Raw genomic sequence first — 18,685 nt, forward strand, 5'->3', positions numbered from 1 at the left:
TGGTAACTATGATAACAACCTTGCAGAACGTGTGTGTGTGTGTGAATGTGTGAATAAATATGAGATTGAATGGAATGTTATAACTAGAACTAACTGCTTACTATGATTCTTTCTGTATTCACAATAAACGTGATATTTTGCCTTTTTCCCTTTAATAAGATCCTGCTGGTTTTTATTTTATTGGTATAACACAGTTATGCAGAAGTCCCCCAGGAATATCAAATATGTCTAAGTGAAAGTGACTAGAGTTTAAGTTCCTACTCATCTAAGTCTCTTAAAAATGAGAGTCTCCTAAAGGGATCGTCTACCCTACAAAGTTAAGTTGGCTTAACTACAATGCTCAGGGCTACCAAAAATTGCACTCCCTGTGCGACGTAGTTAAGCCAACTTAAACCCCAATGTGTAGACTTTGCTAGGTCAATGGAAAACTTCTGTTGACCCTAGCTACACCTCTAAGAACTACTTCTGTTGCTGTAGTAAGTGTCTCTACTACACAGTGCTACAGAGGCTCAGTTGTAGTACTACGGCTGTGCCACTGTAGTGTTTCTAGTTTAGATGTACCCTAAGACAAGTTACTTCAGCTGACCTATCATGCCATATTTACAAAGCTTGACCTCAAAAGTTAGAATAATCTTTCTTTACATAGGAAAAGATCTTTATATAGAAACACAGCCTTTAATTCACTTGGTTTTTGATAGAGGCTCATGGATTCCGCATATTTATTTTTATTTAAATGAAAGAGATTACAATAAGTTTAGGCCTTATATTTTGTATTAAATTCAAATTTCATTTTAAAACAGGTTTATTTTTAAAAAGAAAATCATTTAAACATTTTTTAAAATAGATTTTATCCACTCTGCATACATGGTTGTAAACCAGAAGTTTGTAAACTTTTAAATATCACCATGTATTTTTTCTGAAGCTTTGACATCAATTAAGACCATTTTTTAAAAAAATCATACCCCTAGAATAAATACCTGGAGAAGTGTCTATCTTTTTCCAGAGATGGTTAATCCAAACAAGAGCACCACATAGCACCACAAGAATTCGCTACAGCACTAAAGGTACTGTAAGCTGAATGTGAAATTTAACTACTGAAAGAAACACAAACTATGAAAAGCTCTCAAAACAGGTCAGAGAATTTGTAACCCTTCTAGTTAAAAATCTGTGATTATAAATGCCATTTTTCTGGAGTTTAATTTTAGGCTGAAAGTTCACGTGTTGATTTTCAACTGATACTGATTTAAGTGATAGCTGCACAATTACTGTAGGTAAAGGGAGAAACTATTGTAGGTATAAACAATAGGTTACACAGCCTTGGACATTAGAACCTGTTTTATTAAGAAAATGTTAGCTGGGGCAAGGGATTTAGTTTTAGTCATGGGATCTTTAATTTCTGCCTCTCTCACTGATTGTTTATGCAGAAAAGGCCTTGTAATGATGTAGAAATATTTACAGGGCTTACTGTTACATATAAATAGAAATTTAGAAATTATCTAAATACCTAAGATTTTAGAAGTCTAGTTTTAAGATTGTACAATCAAGGCCAAATTCAGCTAAACTGGTGAAAGGCAGTATGCGTCTCCCCACGAGTTCCTCTGCCCCTTGGAAAGTCCACCCTTGCAGAGGTGAGGCAGTGCCACCACCCTTCATGAGTTTACTACTGGGTATGCAAGAGAGTATGCAAGAAGGTTTAACTCACTGTTGCTCAAAAGGTCAATTAGTGGGGGATTTTTTTTTTTTTTTTTTTTTTTTAAGAGTCACTGAATGCGCTGTGTAAATCTGTCAGGATGTATACTGTTTGAATGGGCCCCTCCTCTGTCAAACCTAAACACAGACTTCAGTTTTCATAATATTTATTCTATTTTCTGTAGAGTAGACCCATTTTAAAGCAAGCATCAGAGGTGAGTTGCACATGCACTGTATTTTTGCTTCATTACTTATTAATGATAAAATTTGGACTGCTGATAACATATCTAGAGTGCTCATTTTATGCAGTTCTCACTCCAATGCTCATGTTTTCCTTTTAAAATAGCCTGGTAACTTTTACTGTCGAAGTAGTTGTAACTTGGTATTTTAATAAAAAAGATGTGGAAAAATCACCTGTTTATTATAGCATTGGTAGTAAATATGGTTGAGAGTAAAATGCTGTCAGTTACAACTCTGTTTCCAGGTGCTCATCACTTTCCAAAGGAAATCTCTTCAGCTGAAACAGTTTTCCTTACTTTGTCTCATCAAAAGGTAAATTTTCTAGGAAAATCTGAGCCATTTATGATGAGCTGTTTTGAAGTTAAAACTACAGAAATAAACTTTGTTCTTGAGACTGAAGAAAATTAGCTTTAAGAAGCCTCAGGGGAGAAATTGCACATCCAGCTATCAGACCATGGAGTGTTACCCAGTATTAACAGGCATCAGCTAGTCTTTGGCTTACCAGTGCCCTTTAGGTGTGAAAATAAGACAGGCTGAGAATTATATTGCTTAGCCTTAGCGTAACTGTTGATTGTGGACTTCAGGGTTATGTTTGTTTGTTTTTTCATTAAAAACTGAGGGGTAGATAAGAACAGCCATATTGGGTCAGACCAAAGGTCCATTTAGCCTAGTATCCTGTCTGCCAACAATGGCCAATGCCAGGTGCCCCAGAGGGAATGAACAGAACAGGTAATCATCAAGTGATCCATCCCCCGTCACCCATTCCCAGCTTCTGGCAAACAGAGGCTAGGGACACCATCCCTCCCATCCTGGATAATAGCCATTGATGGACCTATCCTCTAAAAAAAAAAACTAGATAAATTCGTGAACCCTGTTATAGTCTTGGCCTTCACAACATCCTCTGGCAAGGAGTTTCACAGGTTGACTGTATGTTATGTGAAAATTCCTTTTGTTTGTTTTAAACCTGATGCCTATTAATTTCATTTGGTGGCCCCTAGTCCTTGTGTTATGAGGAGTAAACAACACTTCCTTATTTACTTTCTCCACACCAGTCATGATTTTATAGACCTCTATCATATCCCCCCTTAGTAGTTTCTTTTCAAAGCTGAAAAGTCCGTCTTATTAATCTCTGCTCATATGACAGCCGTTCCATACCTCTAATTATTTTTGTTGCCCTTTTCTGAACCTTTTCCCAAGTCCAGTATATCTTTTCTGAGATGGGGTGACCACATCTGCACACAGTATTCAAGAAGTGACCCATGGATTTATATAGAGGCAATATGATACTTTCGGTCTTATTATCTATCCCTTTCTGAATGATTCCCAACATTCTGTTCACTTAGACTGCTGCTGCATATTGAGTAGATGTTTTCAGAGAACTATCCACAATGACTCCAAGATCTTTCTTGAGTGGTAACACTTAATTTAGACCCCATCATTTTATATGTATAGTTGGGATTATGTTTTCCACTGTGCATTACTTTGCATTTATCAACATTGAATTCCATCTGCCATTTTGTTGCCCAGTCACCCAGTTTTGAGAGATCCTTTTGTAGCTCTTCGCAATCTGCCTGGGATTTAACTATCTTGAGTAGTTTTGCATCATCTGCAAATTTTGCAGCTTCACTATTTACCCCTTTGTCCAGATCATTTATAATATGTTGAATAGGACTGGGCCCGGTACAGACCCCTGGGGGACACCACTATTTACCTCTCTCCATTCTGAGAACTGACCATTTATTCCTACCCTTTGTTTCTTATCTTTTAACCAGTTACCAATCCATGAGAGAACCTTCCCTCTTATTCCATGACTGCTTACTTTGCTTAAGAGCCTTTGGTGAGGGACCTTGTCAAAGGCTTTCTGAACATCTAAATACACTATATCCACTGGATCCCCCTTGTCCACATGCTTGTCGACCCCCTCAAAGAATTCTAGTACATTGGGGAGGCATGATTTCCCTTTACAAAAACCATATTGACTATTCCCCAACAAATTATGTTCATCTATGTGTCTGACAATTTTATCCTTTACTATAGTTTCAACCAGTTTGCCCAGTACTGAAGTAATTGCCAGAGTCACCTCTGGAGCCCTTGTTAAAAACTGGTGTCACATTAGCTATCCTCCAGTCATTTGGTACAGAAGCTGATTTAAATGATAGGTTACAGACGACAGTTAGTAGTCCTGCCGTTTCATATGTGACTTCCTTCAGAACTCTTGGGTGAATACCATCTGGTCCTGGTGTCTTATTACTTAGTTTATCAATTTGTTCCAAAACCTCCTCTGACGACACCTCAATCTGGGACAGTTCCTCAGATTTGTCACCTAAAAAGAATGCCTCAGGTTTGGGAATCTCCCTCACATCCTCAACCGTTAAGACCAATGCAAAAAAATTCATTTAGTTTCTCCGCAATGGCCTTATCCTTCAGTGCTCCTTTAGCATCTCGATCGTCCAGTGGCCCCACTGGTTGTTTAGCAGGCTTCCTGCTTCTGATGTACTTAAAAAAACTTTGCTATTACTTTTTAAGTCTTTGGCTAGCTGTTCTTCAAATTCTTTTTTGGCCCTCCTAATTATTTTTACACTTCATTCACCAGAATTTATGCTCCTTTCAATTTTCCTCACTAGCATTTAACTTCCACTTTTTAAAGGATGCCTTTTTGCCTCTCACTGCTTCTTTTACTTTGTTGTTTAGCCATGGTGGCTCTTTTTTGGTTCTCTTACTATGTTTTTTAATTTGGGGTATACATTTAAGTTGAGCCTCTATTATGGTGTTTTTAAAAAGTTTCCATGCAGCTTGCAGGGATTTTACTTTTGGTGCTGTATCTTTTAATTTCTGTTTAACTAACCTCCTCATTTTTGTATAGTTCCCCTTTCTGAAATTAAATGCTACAGTACATAAGAAGCATGTATTGCAACATTCAAGAATGTACAGTATACATTAAACAGAAAATGCAAGAGTTAGGACTCTAACAGTAACATAGCACAACTGTAGTATGCACTCCTTTGTTCATTCTTTCCTTGTAAAATGTACACCACAGAACCAAGTTAACGTTAACTTTTGCATTTTCTGATTTTACATTTAAGCTGCAACTTGCATGCAAATTGTGTACTTGCAACATTAATTGTTTTAAGATCTGTAATCTTGACATAATGGGGTTTGCAAATAGAGTTTAGCAGAACTAAGATTTTTTTCCCCCCAGTTTAAGTCAGACTTATTGAAGTCACCATAGGAACCTAAACACCAGTTACAAAAGCAGGTTTCTTAAACTCATTTTTGCAACTAGAACTTAAAGAATACCACAAAAGACACCTCCATTTGAACACATGCCTGAAAATGCAAGAAAGGGCCATTTAAAAGAAAATTAAGATTTTGGAAACTGCCTCTGTTAGAAAAGATCTGAACTTCAAGAGTACCCTATCCTACAACACAAAACAGCCCCCTCCCCCACCAAAAGAAAACCTCAAAACACAGTAAATGTAACTCTCTCAGAAATCTCTATTACTGAGCTGGTGTTTTACTTTTTAAAATCCATTTCTTAAAGCTCAATGATGCACAGTGCGGGACACACACACACACAAAACAGTATTCATGAACTTACAAGTCAGAATGCTACCACATTTCCAGATCAACAGACTATACAAACCATTAGGGTTTTTTGGGATACTAATTAGCTTTGGATGTTGTCTAAAGATTCTAAAATAGCACAAAATTTAAGGTAGAAAATTAGAGTTACATAATTTGGAGAAGTAGGGAAAGCTTGAAGAAAACTAATTCCCATAACTCTGCCAGGCAGCAAGATTCTGTTTAACCTCTTCTAGATCCCCGAACAAATTTTCTAAAACAATATCCTTGAGTACAAAGACACCTTTGTACCGACATCAAGCTAATCAGTTTATAGTTACAGTGACAAATATTTTGGCAGAACGCCAAAGAACAAGGTGTTAACAACAAAGATGTAAAGGTGAATGTCAACTTGGTATAAAAACTTCCTGTTTTAATGGTCTCAAACTCACTGGTTATACTAATTTTATGTGTATGTGATGTATCATTTAAAAAAAAGAAAGTGTTCAACTGTTGAAACTTAGTTTCAACCCGATATTCTTCAACACCTGGAATTGCACAATTTGTTGACAAGCCCTCTGATATGCTTCCAAAGGAATGGACTTATTGGTAAAATTATCCTTCAAGCATCAAGTTTCCAGAGATAAACAGAACCATCTGAAGACATTTGATAAGAGTACCACAATACTGGGGGGAAAACTGTAATTTAATGAGATTAAAAAAAATAAATAAAAAAGGTCACATTGAACCTAACATTAGTATTTAACATTTATGAAAAGAATGGAGATCTAAATATTGATTAGAGGCATTTCAAAACTCAATTGGGAAAACTTTTACAGGTGTTTTAAAACACTGGAAGCATGGGAAAACATCTAGAGACATTCTTCAGACCCAGCTCTTCTTTCATTCCACCAGTTATCAAGCAGGACCAAAATTAATTGCATAGAGGATTAATGGGGTGCCAGAAACAATTAGATGGTTTTTCTGCAAACTAGTGACTAAACAGTTCTCGTTTTAAAAAGCAATGGTGAGCATTAGGACTGTTACTGCTTTTGTCTATCCTCAGAATCTCTCTCTCAGCCACCCTGTATCTACCTCTACAGGGAAGCATTAAGCTGAAGCAAAGTAGTATTACACTTGCAGCTGGTCACATAATGGAAGTGATTAGAATCACACAGTCCAGCTTTGTTGTGGGGTAATTTGTTCATGACATTAGCTGCCTATTAGTCTATGTCCTGAAGCATGAAGATTGATTACACCTGTAAAATCTTATAGCCAGTGTAACTGCAGGCTACCTTTATTATGCTATGGAATAGTCATCCACAGGTAAAAAAAGAAAGCCCCATACTGCAGGACACAAATGCCAGAAAGTGCTGCAGTGAACAAGCTTACATTAGCGAGGAAGAATTAAGTGATTTCCTAAGTCTCTCTTCACCTTTAGATGTCAAATTTATTATTTTCACTTTGCTGCTTTAATATTCTGTGACAGTGAGTTCTACAAGTTAAGTAAAGTAGTATTAAAAAACCCAGTATTTCCCTGTATCTTTTGTTTCATTGAGTACCCTGTGTTCTTATATTGTGGAAGAGGGCAAAAAGATATGCCCAGCTGGCCTTCACATTTGTTTCACCCCTAGGTCAGGTTTCTCTTGCAGACAGACTCCCATATATCTTGACTGAATTAAAGCCATGTTAGTTCAGCCTTTGAATTCCCTTTTACCCCTTCCAACACATCAACAATACCTGTTAATCTGTTATGAAAGGAACTTCAGGATGCAGACAGGAGTGAGCTACTGTCTCTTAATCTAGGTGATAATGTTATACTTAACCTAGACAATATTCATCTCTGGGGAAATTTAACTTTTATTCTAGCACAGCCATAGTATAATGAACTCTTTATAAAGCTAACAAATTAGAAAGAAGTAAAAATAATCACCACCCTGCTAGGGTGTGTCCACAGTAGGAGAAAAAGTGTTCTCTTACCACATCATAAAATTCCAGTGAAGACAAGGCAGTCTCTAGTTTTCACCTGTTCACAAGTTGAGGTAAACACTAGCAGGAATGCAATGTTTACCTCGACCTGCTAATAGTGTTAAAACTACAAACTGCCTTGCCTTCATTTGAACTTAACCTCATGTTGGTTAACGTGTGACCAGGCCACCTGTTTTCCTGACGAATGCATGATACTGTTAAGCTTTCAGTGGAAACAAAGGGAGACATGAGCAACTGCCTTTAAACAATATACAAAAAGTTCACTGGAGAATGCTGATTCAGCTTTAATGTTTCTATCCAATTTGAGTAAACTAAGCATTGAATATGTTCATAAATGAAGACTTCATATAAAAGCAGTATTTCTACTGAAGTGAGGATGGATTTTTGATGGAGCGAATGGGGTTTAAATCAATGTATTACAGACATTCCCAAATGTAAAAAGAAAAAAGAGAAAAGTAGCTTAGTAGCAGAGGTATAGGACAGAGGGGAATCTCGAGCCCTACAGCAATGGTGCACAATATGTTTCCAAACAGCTTGCTGCAAAGGATAGTTGGGAGTTCCCAGTGAAGATCAGTAAGAAGTCAGTACATGTCAACATGGAGAAACAGGATAATGTCTAATTGGGACTTTTAAAAAAAAAATTAGACTAGTGCAAATATGTGACCGTGTGCATGGATACTGCTTTATACATAGTAGACACGACCAACGCACAAAATTAGTGAACTTACCTTTTCTTTGAATAAAAATCCTGAGCAGAGGATTGGCTGTGGAAACTGCTTTATGATAATTGTCATCATTGTTGATAGGCAGCAGATCTCCATGAATGTCTATATACCCAACTAAAACTTCAACATTGGGGATCTTGTGCACATGCTGCAATAATCCATAGAACTCCTCAAACTTTCCAGGTTTGGATCTTTCCAGAGAAAACCGTCGAAATTCAGCTCCAAACTACAAGACAGACATCTGATTTTAGTAAGACAGAAATCACCATGTACCCCAAGACAACAGGACAACTTGAAAGTTACAGTAAGTGCTCACCAGATCAAAAATTTAATTTACAAAAATATGATAAATATGATAAACTTATTGCATAGCCAAAAGGTTCTAAAGATTTGAGTGAAAAGGTGACCTTTTAGATGTACTAATATCAGAGGCCATGCCACATAGTTCAGAATATGTATACAATTATTTCTGTCTTGAAGTAATCTGCTCCAATGCGAAGTCTTGATCAGAATGTGTTTACTTTTGATTCTGTGCAAATATTTTTGTTTTTACTGTTATTTCACTCAGAGCCCAAATAACCACATGTAAAGTTAAAGCCTGGTCTACACCTAAAAAATCAGATCAACCTAGCTACACTGCTCAGGGCTCTGAAAAATTCTGCACCCTGTGCGATGTAGCTATATAAACATATGCCCCAACTGTACATTAAGTTGGTAGTGATTGCACGTCTAACAGTGAATGCCAGTGAAAATGAGGTAAGATCAGAGGCTAAAATAGGAAAAGAACAAGTTAAAAATTACTTAGACAAGTTAAATGTTTTCAGGTCAGAGCCTGATGAAATGCAACCTAGAATACTCAAGGAGCTGACTGAGGAGATAACTGAGCCATTAGCGATTATCTTGGAAAATTAATGGAAGACTGGAGAGCTTCCAGAAGACTGGAAAAGGGCAAATATAGTGAGAATCTACAAAAAGGGAAATAAGGACAACCCAGGGAATTACAGACCAATCAGCTTAACTTCTGTACCAGGAAAGATAATGGAGCAAATAATTAAACAATCAATTGCAAACATCTAGAACATAAGGTGATTAACAGTCCAAATGGCATTTTGGGCTGTATAAGTAGGGGCATTGCTAGCCGATCGAGGGACGTGATCGTTCCCCTCTCTTCAACATTGGTGAGCCCTCATCTGGAGTACTGTGTCCAGTTTTGGGCCCCACACTACAAGAAGGATGTGGAAAAATTGGAAAACATCCAGCGGAGGGCAACAAAAATGATCAGGGGACTGGAACACATGACTTATGAGGAGAGGCTGAGGGAACTGGGATTGTTTAGTCTGCAGAAGAGAAGAATGAGGGGGGGATTTGATAGCTGCTTTCAACTACCTGAAAGGGCGTTCCAAAGAGGATGGATCTAGACTGTTCTCAATGGTAGCAGATGACAGAACGAGGAGTAATGGTCTCAAGTTGCAGTGGGGGAGGTTTAGGTTGGATATTAGGAAAAACTTTTTCACTAAGAGGGTGGTGAAGCACTGGAATGTGTTACCTAGGGAGGTTGTGGAATCTCCTTCCTTTGAAGTTTTTAAGGTCAGGCTTGACAAAGCCCCGGCTGGGATGATTTAGTTGGGGATTGGTCCTGCTTTGAGCAGGGGGTTGGACTAGATATTCTATGAACAGTCAGGGTGGATTTATCAAGAACAAAACTTGTCAAAACTTTCTGTGACAGCGTCAGGCCAGATGACAGGAGAGTGATTTGGGGGGGGGGGGTCCAATGTGTTTTATTGGGCAGGAACCAATTCCAGACTAGACACAAAGGGACACAGATCACGACCTGGCCTGGGGGGGCTCTCCGCAGGACACGCCACCCCCCCAAGGCAGATATATTAGTCACAGGTTAATTAGGTCCCTTTTCCCTGGGTAAGGTAACAGGGAAGGTTCCAGAACAATCAGGAAATTTCTGGAAACAATTAAGGCAGACTGGCTGATTAGAACACCTGCAGCCAATCAAGAAGCTGCCAGAATCAATTAAGACAGGCAGGCTAATCAGAGCACCTGGGTTTAAAAAGGCTCTCACTTCAGTTTGCAGCACACATGCAAGGAGCTGGGAGCAAGAGGCATAAGAAGCTGAGAGTGAGAAGTACAAGCATTATCAGACATCAGGAGGAAGGTCCTCTGGTAAGAATAAAGAAGGTGTTGGGAGGAGGCCATAGGGAAGTAGCCCAGGGAGTTGTAGCTGTCACGCAGCTGTTACAGGAGCCACTGTAGACAGCTGCAATCCACAGGGCCCTGGGCTAGAACCCGGAGTAGAGGGCAGGCCCAGGTTCCCTCCATTCCCCCAACTCGATACCGGAGGAGTTGAACCGGACTGTGGGTTTCACTAGAGGGGAAGGTCTCCAGCCTGTTCCCCGATCCACTAGGTGGATCAGCAGAGACTGTGGGGATTGTTCTTCCTTTCCACATGCTCGCCAGTGATGAGGCTAACTGAGCGAACAGCAGATTTGAGCCATGAAAGTGGCCAAACTGAGGGCTGCTGTGAACCTCTGAGGCGAGCAAATCCGTCAATAAGCGCAGGACCCACTAAGGCAGAGGAGGAACTTTGTCTCACAGGGTAACAAGCCTTGTGGATGGGGGGGGGAAAGTGGTAGACATGGTATATCTTGACTTTAGTAAAGCTTTTGGTACTGTCTCCCATGACCATCTCATAAACTAGGGAAATGCAACCTAGATGGAGTTACTAGTGGGGACATAACTGGTTGGAAAACCATTCCCAGAGAATAGTTATCAGTGGTTCACAGTCATGCTGGAAGGGCATAACAAGGGGGGTCCTGCAGGGATCAGTTCTGGGTCCAGTTCTGTTCAATATCTTCATCAATATTTTAGATAATGGCATAGAGTACACTTATAAAGTTTGAGGATGATGCCAAGCTGGGAAGGGTTGCAAGTGCTTTGGAGAATAGGATTAAAATTCAAAATGATCTGGACAAACTGGAGAAATGGTCTGAAGTAAATAGGATGAAATTCAATAAGGACAAATGCAAAGTATTCCACTTAGGAAGGAACAACCAGTTGCATACATACAAAATGGGAAATGACTGACTAGGAAGGAGTAATGCGGAAAGGGATCTGGGGGTCATAGTGGACTACAAGCTAAATATGAGTCAACAGTGTAACACTATTGCAAAAAAAAAGGCGAATATCATTCTGGGATGTATTAGCAGGAGTGGTGTAAGCAAGACATAAGTAGTAATTCTTCTGCTCTACTCCACGCTGATTAGGTCTCAACTGCAGTAGTGTGTCCAGTTCTGGGAGCCACATTTCAGGAAAGATGGACAAATTGGAGAAAGTCCACAGAAAAGCAACAAATGATTAAAGATCTAGAAAACATGACCTATGAAGGAAGATTGAAAAATTTGGGCTTGTTTAGTTTGGAAAAGAGAAGATGGAGAGGGAACGTGATAACTGTTTTCAAGTACATAAAAGGTTGCTACAAGGAGGAGAAAAATTCTTAACGTCTGAGGATAGGATAAGAAGCAATAGGCTTAAATTGCAGTAAGGGAGGTTCAGGATGGACATTACCACAAAATTCCTGTCAGGATGGTTAAGCACTGGAATAAATTGCCTAGGGAGGTTGTGGAATCTTCATCATTGGAGATTTTTAAGAGCAGGTTAGACAAACCTTTCAGGGATGGTCTAGATCAGGGCGGCCAACCTGAGCCTCTGAAGGAGCCAGAATTTACCAATGTACATTGCCAAAGAGCCACAATAATACATCAGCAGCCCACCATCAGCTCCCCAACCCCACTCCCAGCGCCTCCCATGCACCAGCAGCCCTGCTGATCAGCACCTCCCACTCCCTTCCCACACCTCTCAGTCACCTGTTTTGTGGCATGCAGGAGGCTTGGGAGCTAGGGGTGACGAAGAGAGGAGCAAGGCCACTGCAGGCTCAGGGGAGGGGGCGGGAAGGGGTGGAGTGGGAGCAGGGCCTGTGGCAGAGTCAGGGGTTGAGTAGTGAGCACCCTCTGGCACACTGGAAAGTTGGCACCTGTAGCTCCAGCCCCAGAGTCGGTGCCTATACAAGGAGCTGCATATTAACTTCTGAAGAGCTGCATGTAGCTCCAGAGCCACATGTTGGCCACCCCGGTCTACAGAATACTTAGTCCTGCCATGGATGCAGGGGACTGGACTAGATGACCTCTTGTGGTCCCTTCCAGTCCTATGATTCTAGATGCAGCTAGTTGACAGAAGAATTCTTCCATTTACCTATGTCTAGGTTCCTCCCCCACTCTGAACTCTAGGGTACAGATGTGGGGACCTGCATGAAAAACCTCCTAAGCTTACTTTTACCAGCTTAGGTTAAAACTTCCCCAAGGTACAAAATATTCCACCCGTTGTCTTTGGACTGGCCGCTACCTCCACCAAACTAATACTGGTTACTGGGGAAGAGCTGTTTGGACGCGTCCTTCCCCCCCAAAATACTTCCCAAAACCTTGCACCCCACTTCCTGGACAAGGTTTGGTAAAAAGCCTCACCAATTTGCCTAGGTGACTACAGACCCAGACCCTTGGATCTTAAGAACAATGAACAATCCTCCCAACACTTGCACCCCCCCTTTCCTGGGAAATGTTGGATAAAAAGCCTCACCAATTTGCATAGGTGACCACAGACCCAAACCCTTGGATCTGAGAACAATGAAAAAGCATTCAGTTTTCTTACAAGACGACTTTTAATAAAAATAGGAGTAAATAGAAATAAAGAAATCCCCCCTGTAAAATCAGGATGGTAGATATCTTACAGGGTAATTAGCTTCAAAACATAGAGAACCCCTCTAGGCAAAACCTTAAGTTACAAAAAAGATACACAGACAGAAATAGTTATTCTATTCAGCACAATTCTTTTCTCAGCCATTTAAAGAAATCATAACCTAACACATACCTAGCTAGATTACTTACTAAAAGTTCTAAGACTCCATCCCTGGTCTATCCCCAGTAAAGATCAGCATATAGACAGACACACAGACCCTTTGTTTCTCTCCCTCCTCCCAGCTTTTGAAAGTATCTCGTCTCCTCATTGGTCATTTTGGTCAGGTGCCAGCGAGGTTACCTTTAGCTTCTTAACCCTTTACAGGTGAGAGAAGCTTTCCCCTGGCCAGGAGGGATTTCAAAGGGGTTTACCCTTCCCTTTATATTTATGACAACCTAGCTACCATCTGTCAGAGGTGATTTTCCTACACCAACAAAAAAAACCCTTCCCTTGATATAGGAAGTGTCCATGCTACAGCTGCAGTGCCATAGATGTGCCACTGTAGTGTAGATGTACCCTGAGATGACACCAAACAATCTGTAAGACTGACTGGCAACTATATATGAATAGCTAAGATGAGCAATTAAAAGCATCAGTCATTTAGGATCTGGGTCACTCCAGAATATGACATCCGATTTTATATATGCATAAGAATCTAAGCAACAAAAACGTTACATACTGCCAACTCATGTTGTTTAAACTTCTGTACTTGAAGGCAAAACTTAAAATTTCAAAGCTATTACAGAGTGAGATTTTTCACACCATTTATCTGTATTATTGAAACTGGTTTTGTCTCATCTTAATCTAGGTTTAAAAAATTTTGCTGGTATCCAAGATTTTGCTTTCAGGACCCAATACAGTCACAAAAAGGCCAGCAACCCATTACCAGTCTAAGACCAAGCTTTAGCTTTAAAAAACTCCATTTCATCCTAATGGTTGAGAAGAAACTCATCAATATATGAAGAAAACTTAAAACCATGCAGTGACTGTATGCTGCAAGTCTGTATGCAACCTTGAAATAATACCTCAGAGGTATGAACCGACCCATTCATCTGAAAAGGGCAATACTAAAATCAGAGCAGAGGACACGTATCAATATTATTAAAGCAGAACCATCAAGTTAATCATATAGTTTATGATTCTGGTTTTGGATGCAGTGGCAGATATTGTGGTGGGGTGCCAGGGTGAAGTTAGTTACTTTCAAGGGTTGTTGGCATGAAGGAAATGAATTCATATTTCCGCCCTCCCTAATTTTAAGTCCCTTCTGCTCCTACCTAAAAAGGAGAGGCAAAGAGGGGATACAACCCCATTCCTCAAAAACTTCATAGGCCTGTTCACGCTAGCAAGATTCAGATTTTTATTTCACCACCAGTTCAGCCCTAATGACAGAAATGCTTTACAGCAGTAGTTCTCAACCTTTTTCTTTCTGAGTCTCCCCCCCCCCCACAACATGCTATAAAAACTCCATAGCACACCTTTGCCAAAACAACTAGTTTTCTGCATAACGCCAGGAATGGCATTAGGGGCTAGCAATCAGGACAACTGTCTGGGGCCCCAGGCCACAGGGACACCCGTGAAGCGAAGTTGCTCAGGCTTCGGCTTCAGTCCCAGGTGGAAGGGCTCAGGGTCCTGGGCTTCAGCTTTCTGGCCTGGGCCTCAGCAAGTCTAACAATGGCCCTGCTTGGCAGACCCCCTGAAACCTGCTTGCAGACCCCTGGTTGAGAACCACTGCTCTACAGTGCAGCTCTACTGATAGTGAATCTACCTTGTACCAGCTTGCGCCACTCCTCCTGTATGGACCCTACTGATGTGCTTTAACAGTTCACTAATGCACTTTGCAGTAGTCCTGTTTCAAAGCAGACTGTCCCTTACTCAGTTCCCCAAACTTCAAGACTTCTCTCCCTCCTACATTATACTATTTATATTACAACAGTACCTAGAGACCATAACCAGCAAAGTGCCCCACTGTGCTAAGCACTGTTCAGACTGTATGAGTGAATGTAAGCTTTGGGGGCAGAGACTGAAGTCTACACGAGGAAAAAGGTATGTTTTTAAAATGTGATAGCTAACATAATCCCTTACATGAAACAAACAAGAAGGCAGGTTCAGGGGATGCAGGGGAGAAAAAGTCAGCAATAAAACTAGCCTGTTTTTGCATAGTCTGGGTATACAATTTGTAGGTGTAATAAGTCATCAATTTGCCACCTGCCTAGTCATTAGTTGATTGTTGGAAATATTTTTGTATATTCTGTAGCTGATCAGTAATGAACATGAGGTTGAACTGGATTTTTCATAATCAAGATAGGGAGTCCAAACTGACTGCTATATTCCAAATAGTTTGAAAGCTGTCAAATAGATCAAAATAAATATCCCTTAAAATGAACATCACAATGAGATGACACCCAAAAGTTTCCAGCAATTTCTATAATACAGTCACTTAGCAAAGCAAGACTTGTACAATTTAAGATTTTGGGAGCCATAAATGTAATAAATTGTATAAAACAGTTTGAGTGGATCAGGGAAGGATTAAAGAGACAGCACCACATTTCTTGGGTTCATGTTGCATAGTTTAGGTCTAATGTGCCAATTAGGAAATGGGGCCTTTGCTATTGTTGTAACCAATTCTGTGTCTTCCTCATATTACTTTCAAAAATAATATCAGAAGTTTTATTTGCATTCAACTTGGGAGTCTGAAAACCCAGTAGAGACAAGGACCCTATCGTTTGCTCATTAGTAATGACACCAAGTCATCCAGTTAGCACACAAATTAAGAATTCTATACCTTCTGAACTCCAACACTCCTCCCTCCCCTAAAGATTTTTAAATAAAGGATTCACTGCAAATACTCTTCTATAGATACTCTAAGTACTGTAACATTAGTCAACAATAAGGCAGAATGAATGACTCACATACTGATTTCAGTCACACCTGTGCATAAGTAAATAAAACCTGCAGGAGGAACTCCCTTTAGTCAAGAGCAGTGTGCTTTATTATGACATCAATAAAAGAACTTCTCCTTTGTTCCCATTAACTGTTTCCCCAAGAACTTGAAATATGCAACATCCAAGGAATTTCCCACATATGTATATTGCAACTTTTTGTATATTACTTATAATTTTCCAGTAGTGCTGTAGTTTAATGTGACAGACATCAAATAAAATTTGACATGAGCTAAAAAGGACAGCATGTTTGAAGTTACAATATTGTAACAGGGCCAGCTTTTCAGAAATAATTGCACAGTTTCATGCATATGCTACAAGCATATTTATTGTGTCTGCATGCTTGTGCAGGTACTGCAATCATGCAAGTGAGAGTCTCAATCTGGCCCATATTTTTTCCAATGTAGTGCTTGTTGTTTCCACTTCAAAACAAATATTCTACTTTCATTGTAGTTTGTGTTCTTTCCCAAAACATAATTTTTGCAATTGTACATCACGTATTTACTCTTAAAGAGACAAGCTGCACTATGCAAAACACAGAACAAGAAAGTTATGGGGGATTATTCAGACAGGAGAGAGTGCTTGAAGAGGTGGATTTCAGAATAGAGTAGAATATTTATCCAACAGTGGGCTGGTCTACACTGGCACTTTACAGTGCTGCAACTTTCTCGCTCAGGGGTGTGAAAAAACACACCCCTGAGCGCTGCGAGTTTCAGTGCTGTAACATGCCAGTATAGACTGCGCCCCCAGCACTGGTAGCTATGCCCCTCATGGAGGTGGGTTTTTTTTTAGAGGAAGAGCGCTCTCCCAGCGCTCTGCCATGACTACACAAGCCAAGTTAAAGCACTGCCATGGCAGCACTTTAACATTGCCAGTGAAGATGTGCCCTGTAGCACTTCAAAAAGCACAAATCTCTTCTCTATGCTAGGAAATTGTCAGATCTACACTGATAGTTACTGTTTTGAGAAAAGATAACCCTGATTTTCAGCATGCATTGTTACAGAGAACAGACTAATGCTGACTGGTCTTGTGCTGGCTGTAGCATCCTGCCTCTATTACTTGATAACTTCTTGCAGTAATGATCTGAAGTAATGCAGACATACCTATCCATGTGTCTAGAATACTAGAACCAGTTTGACACAGAATTTGTCATACCAGATTGAACCCCATGCCTCTAGGAAGAGGAACCTCAATACACTGCTTATTGTGCAGCTCTGTATTAAAGGGGGAAATGTCCCCATGACCTAAACAGCAATTTAAATATCATTATTTGGGATATAAGTTGTTACCCTTATTTCAGCAAATACAAACTACAAACATATCTTAGTGATAAAATTATCCAGTCTTTAAAAAAAAGACCTACCTACAACATTTGTTGCAAAGAATTCCAGGGTGTGGTAAAGAGTAAAGCTTTACCATAAGTATATCTCTCTCCTCAACCCCAACCAGGGAAGATGATCATTATGACAAAAGATGTGCTGAATCAAAGCATTTCTACTGCAGTAGCATAAAGGCGCTCCAATCATGGTCCAGGAACCATCCCACTATGCTAGCTTGTACAAACACTTTACAAAAAAGACTGTCCTTCTCACTAAGAACTTACAGCCTCTTCTATCTATGTTGATATCAAACAGGCATGAACCTATAAAAATCTCTGGTTCCATGATATACTTTCAGCCTGTTTTCGAACACCCACATTTGTCTGGGGATTTTTGAGACCTAGAAGTCTGGGATGAAATAGGGTTTGTTTTTAAATATATACTCATGTGTTGCTTTAGCTATTTACAATGAAGAGAGTTAGAATAAAACTTCAGAGCAACTATAGTTTCACTCATGCTTAACTACTACTTGGAGTCATGGTCAGCAGGTGCCACCATCCTTTAGCTTCTGTTCACACAAATCTTCTGAAATTCTCCCATGGTTCCTCACTTGCTCTAGCACCAATACAACCTACAGCAGAAGATACTGGTATATTTTTACCACCATGTCACAACCCTTAAAAATGCATATTCCCTGTCCACACTAAAGCTACCAGTTATTGTAAACTAAAATGGAATCTATAGAATAGACAGGACGCAGGATTTAAGGATTAGGCTTCACACTGGTAAAAATGTTTATAACCAGTCTGCATTACAGCTTCCACTAGTGGAGAAACACACAAGTTTCCTCAGTGTATGTGCACTCTTAAGCCTTGCCTAGACAAGGGGAAAATATGCTTTTTAGATCAGCATGAATTAAACTAAACCAAATTACAGCCATATTAATTCTGAACAACAGCATTCACACTGGGATTTAATGTCATTTAATGTTGCATCCGATGAAGTGAGCTGTAGCTCACGAAAGCTTATGCTCAAATAAATTGGTTAGTCTCTAAGGTGCCACAAGTCCTCCCTTTCTTTTTACGAATACAGACTAACACAGCTGTTACTCTGAAAACTGGTCCAATAAAAGATATTACCTCATCCACCTTGTCTCTAAGTCAATTTAGTTAAAATGACATGAAACACTCCTTAACACCCCGTTTAGACACAGTTCAACACCTTGACAATTGTGGGTTATATGAGCAGATAAGATTCCAGAGCTGTTGTACTGCATCTAAATTAGGATCTTGTATAGACTAGGATAAAAGATTTTTTTTCCCCCAAAAAACATGTTAGGAAGGCAACTTATTTTTGTTCTGTTCACACAAGATCCTTAAATCATGTTAACATGTTAGCTAGCATGTTTTTAAAAATACACTTA

The 18,685-nt window shown here is 39.7% G+C and overlaps 1 protein-coding gene across 1 annotated transcript in view; it reads right to left on the minus strand.

Annotated features, from left to right (window-relative positions):
• The window catches only part of PARD6B (par-6 family cell polarity regulator beta), a 30,247-nt gene that overhangs the window by 9,362 nt on the left and 2,200 nt on the right, over positions 1-18,685 (minus strand). Inside the window, exon 2 of the mRNA XM_084645483.1 lies at positions 8,208-8,430. Within this exon, the coding sequence (XP_084501609.1) occupies positions 8,208-8,430 (223 nt within the window). The remainder of the gene's footprint in view (positions 1-8,207; positions 8,431-18,685) is intronic.

The sequence above is a fragment of the Lepidochelys olivacea genome (assembly GCF_965140295.1).
Source record: "Lepidochelys olivacea isolate rLepOli2 genome assembly, chromosome: 13".
Lineage (NCBI taxonomy): Eukaryota > Metazoa > Chordata > Testudines > Cheloniidae > Lepidochelys > Lepidochelys olivacea.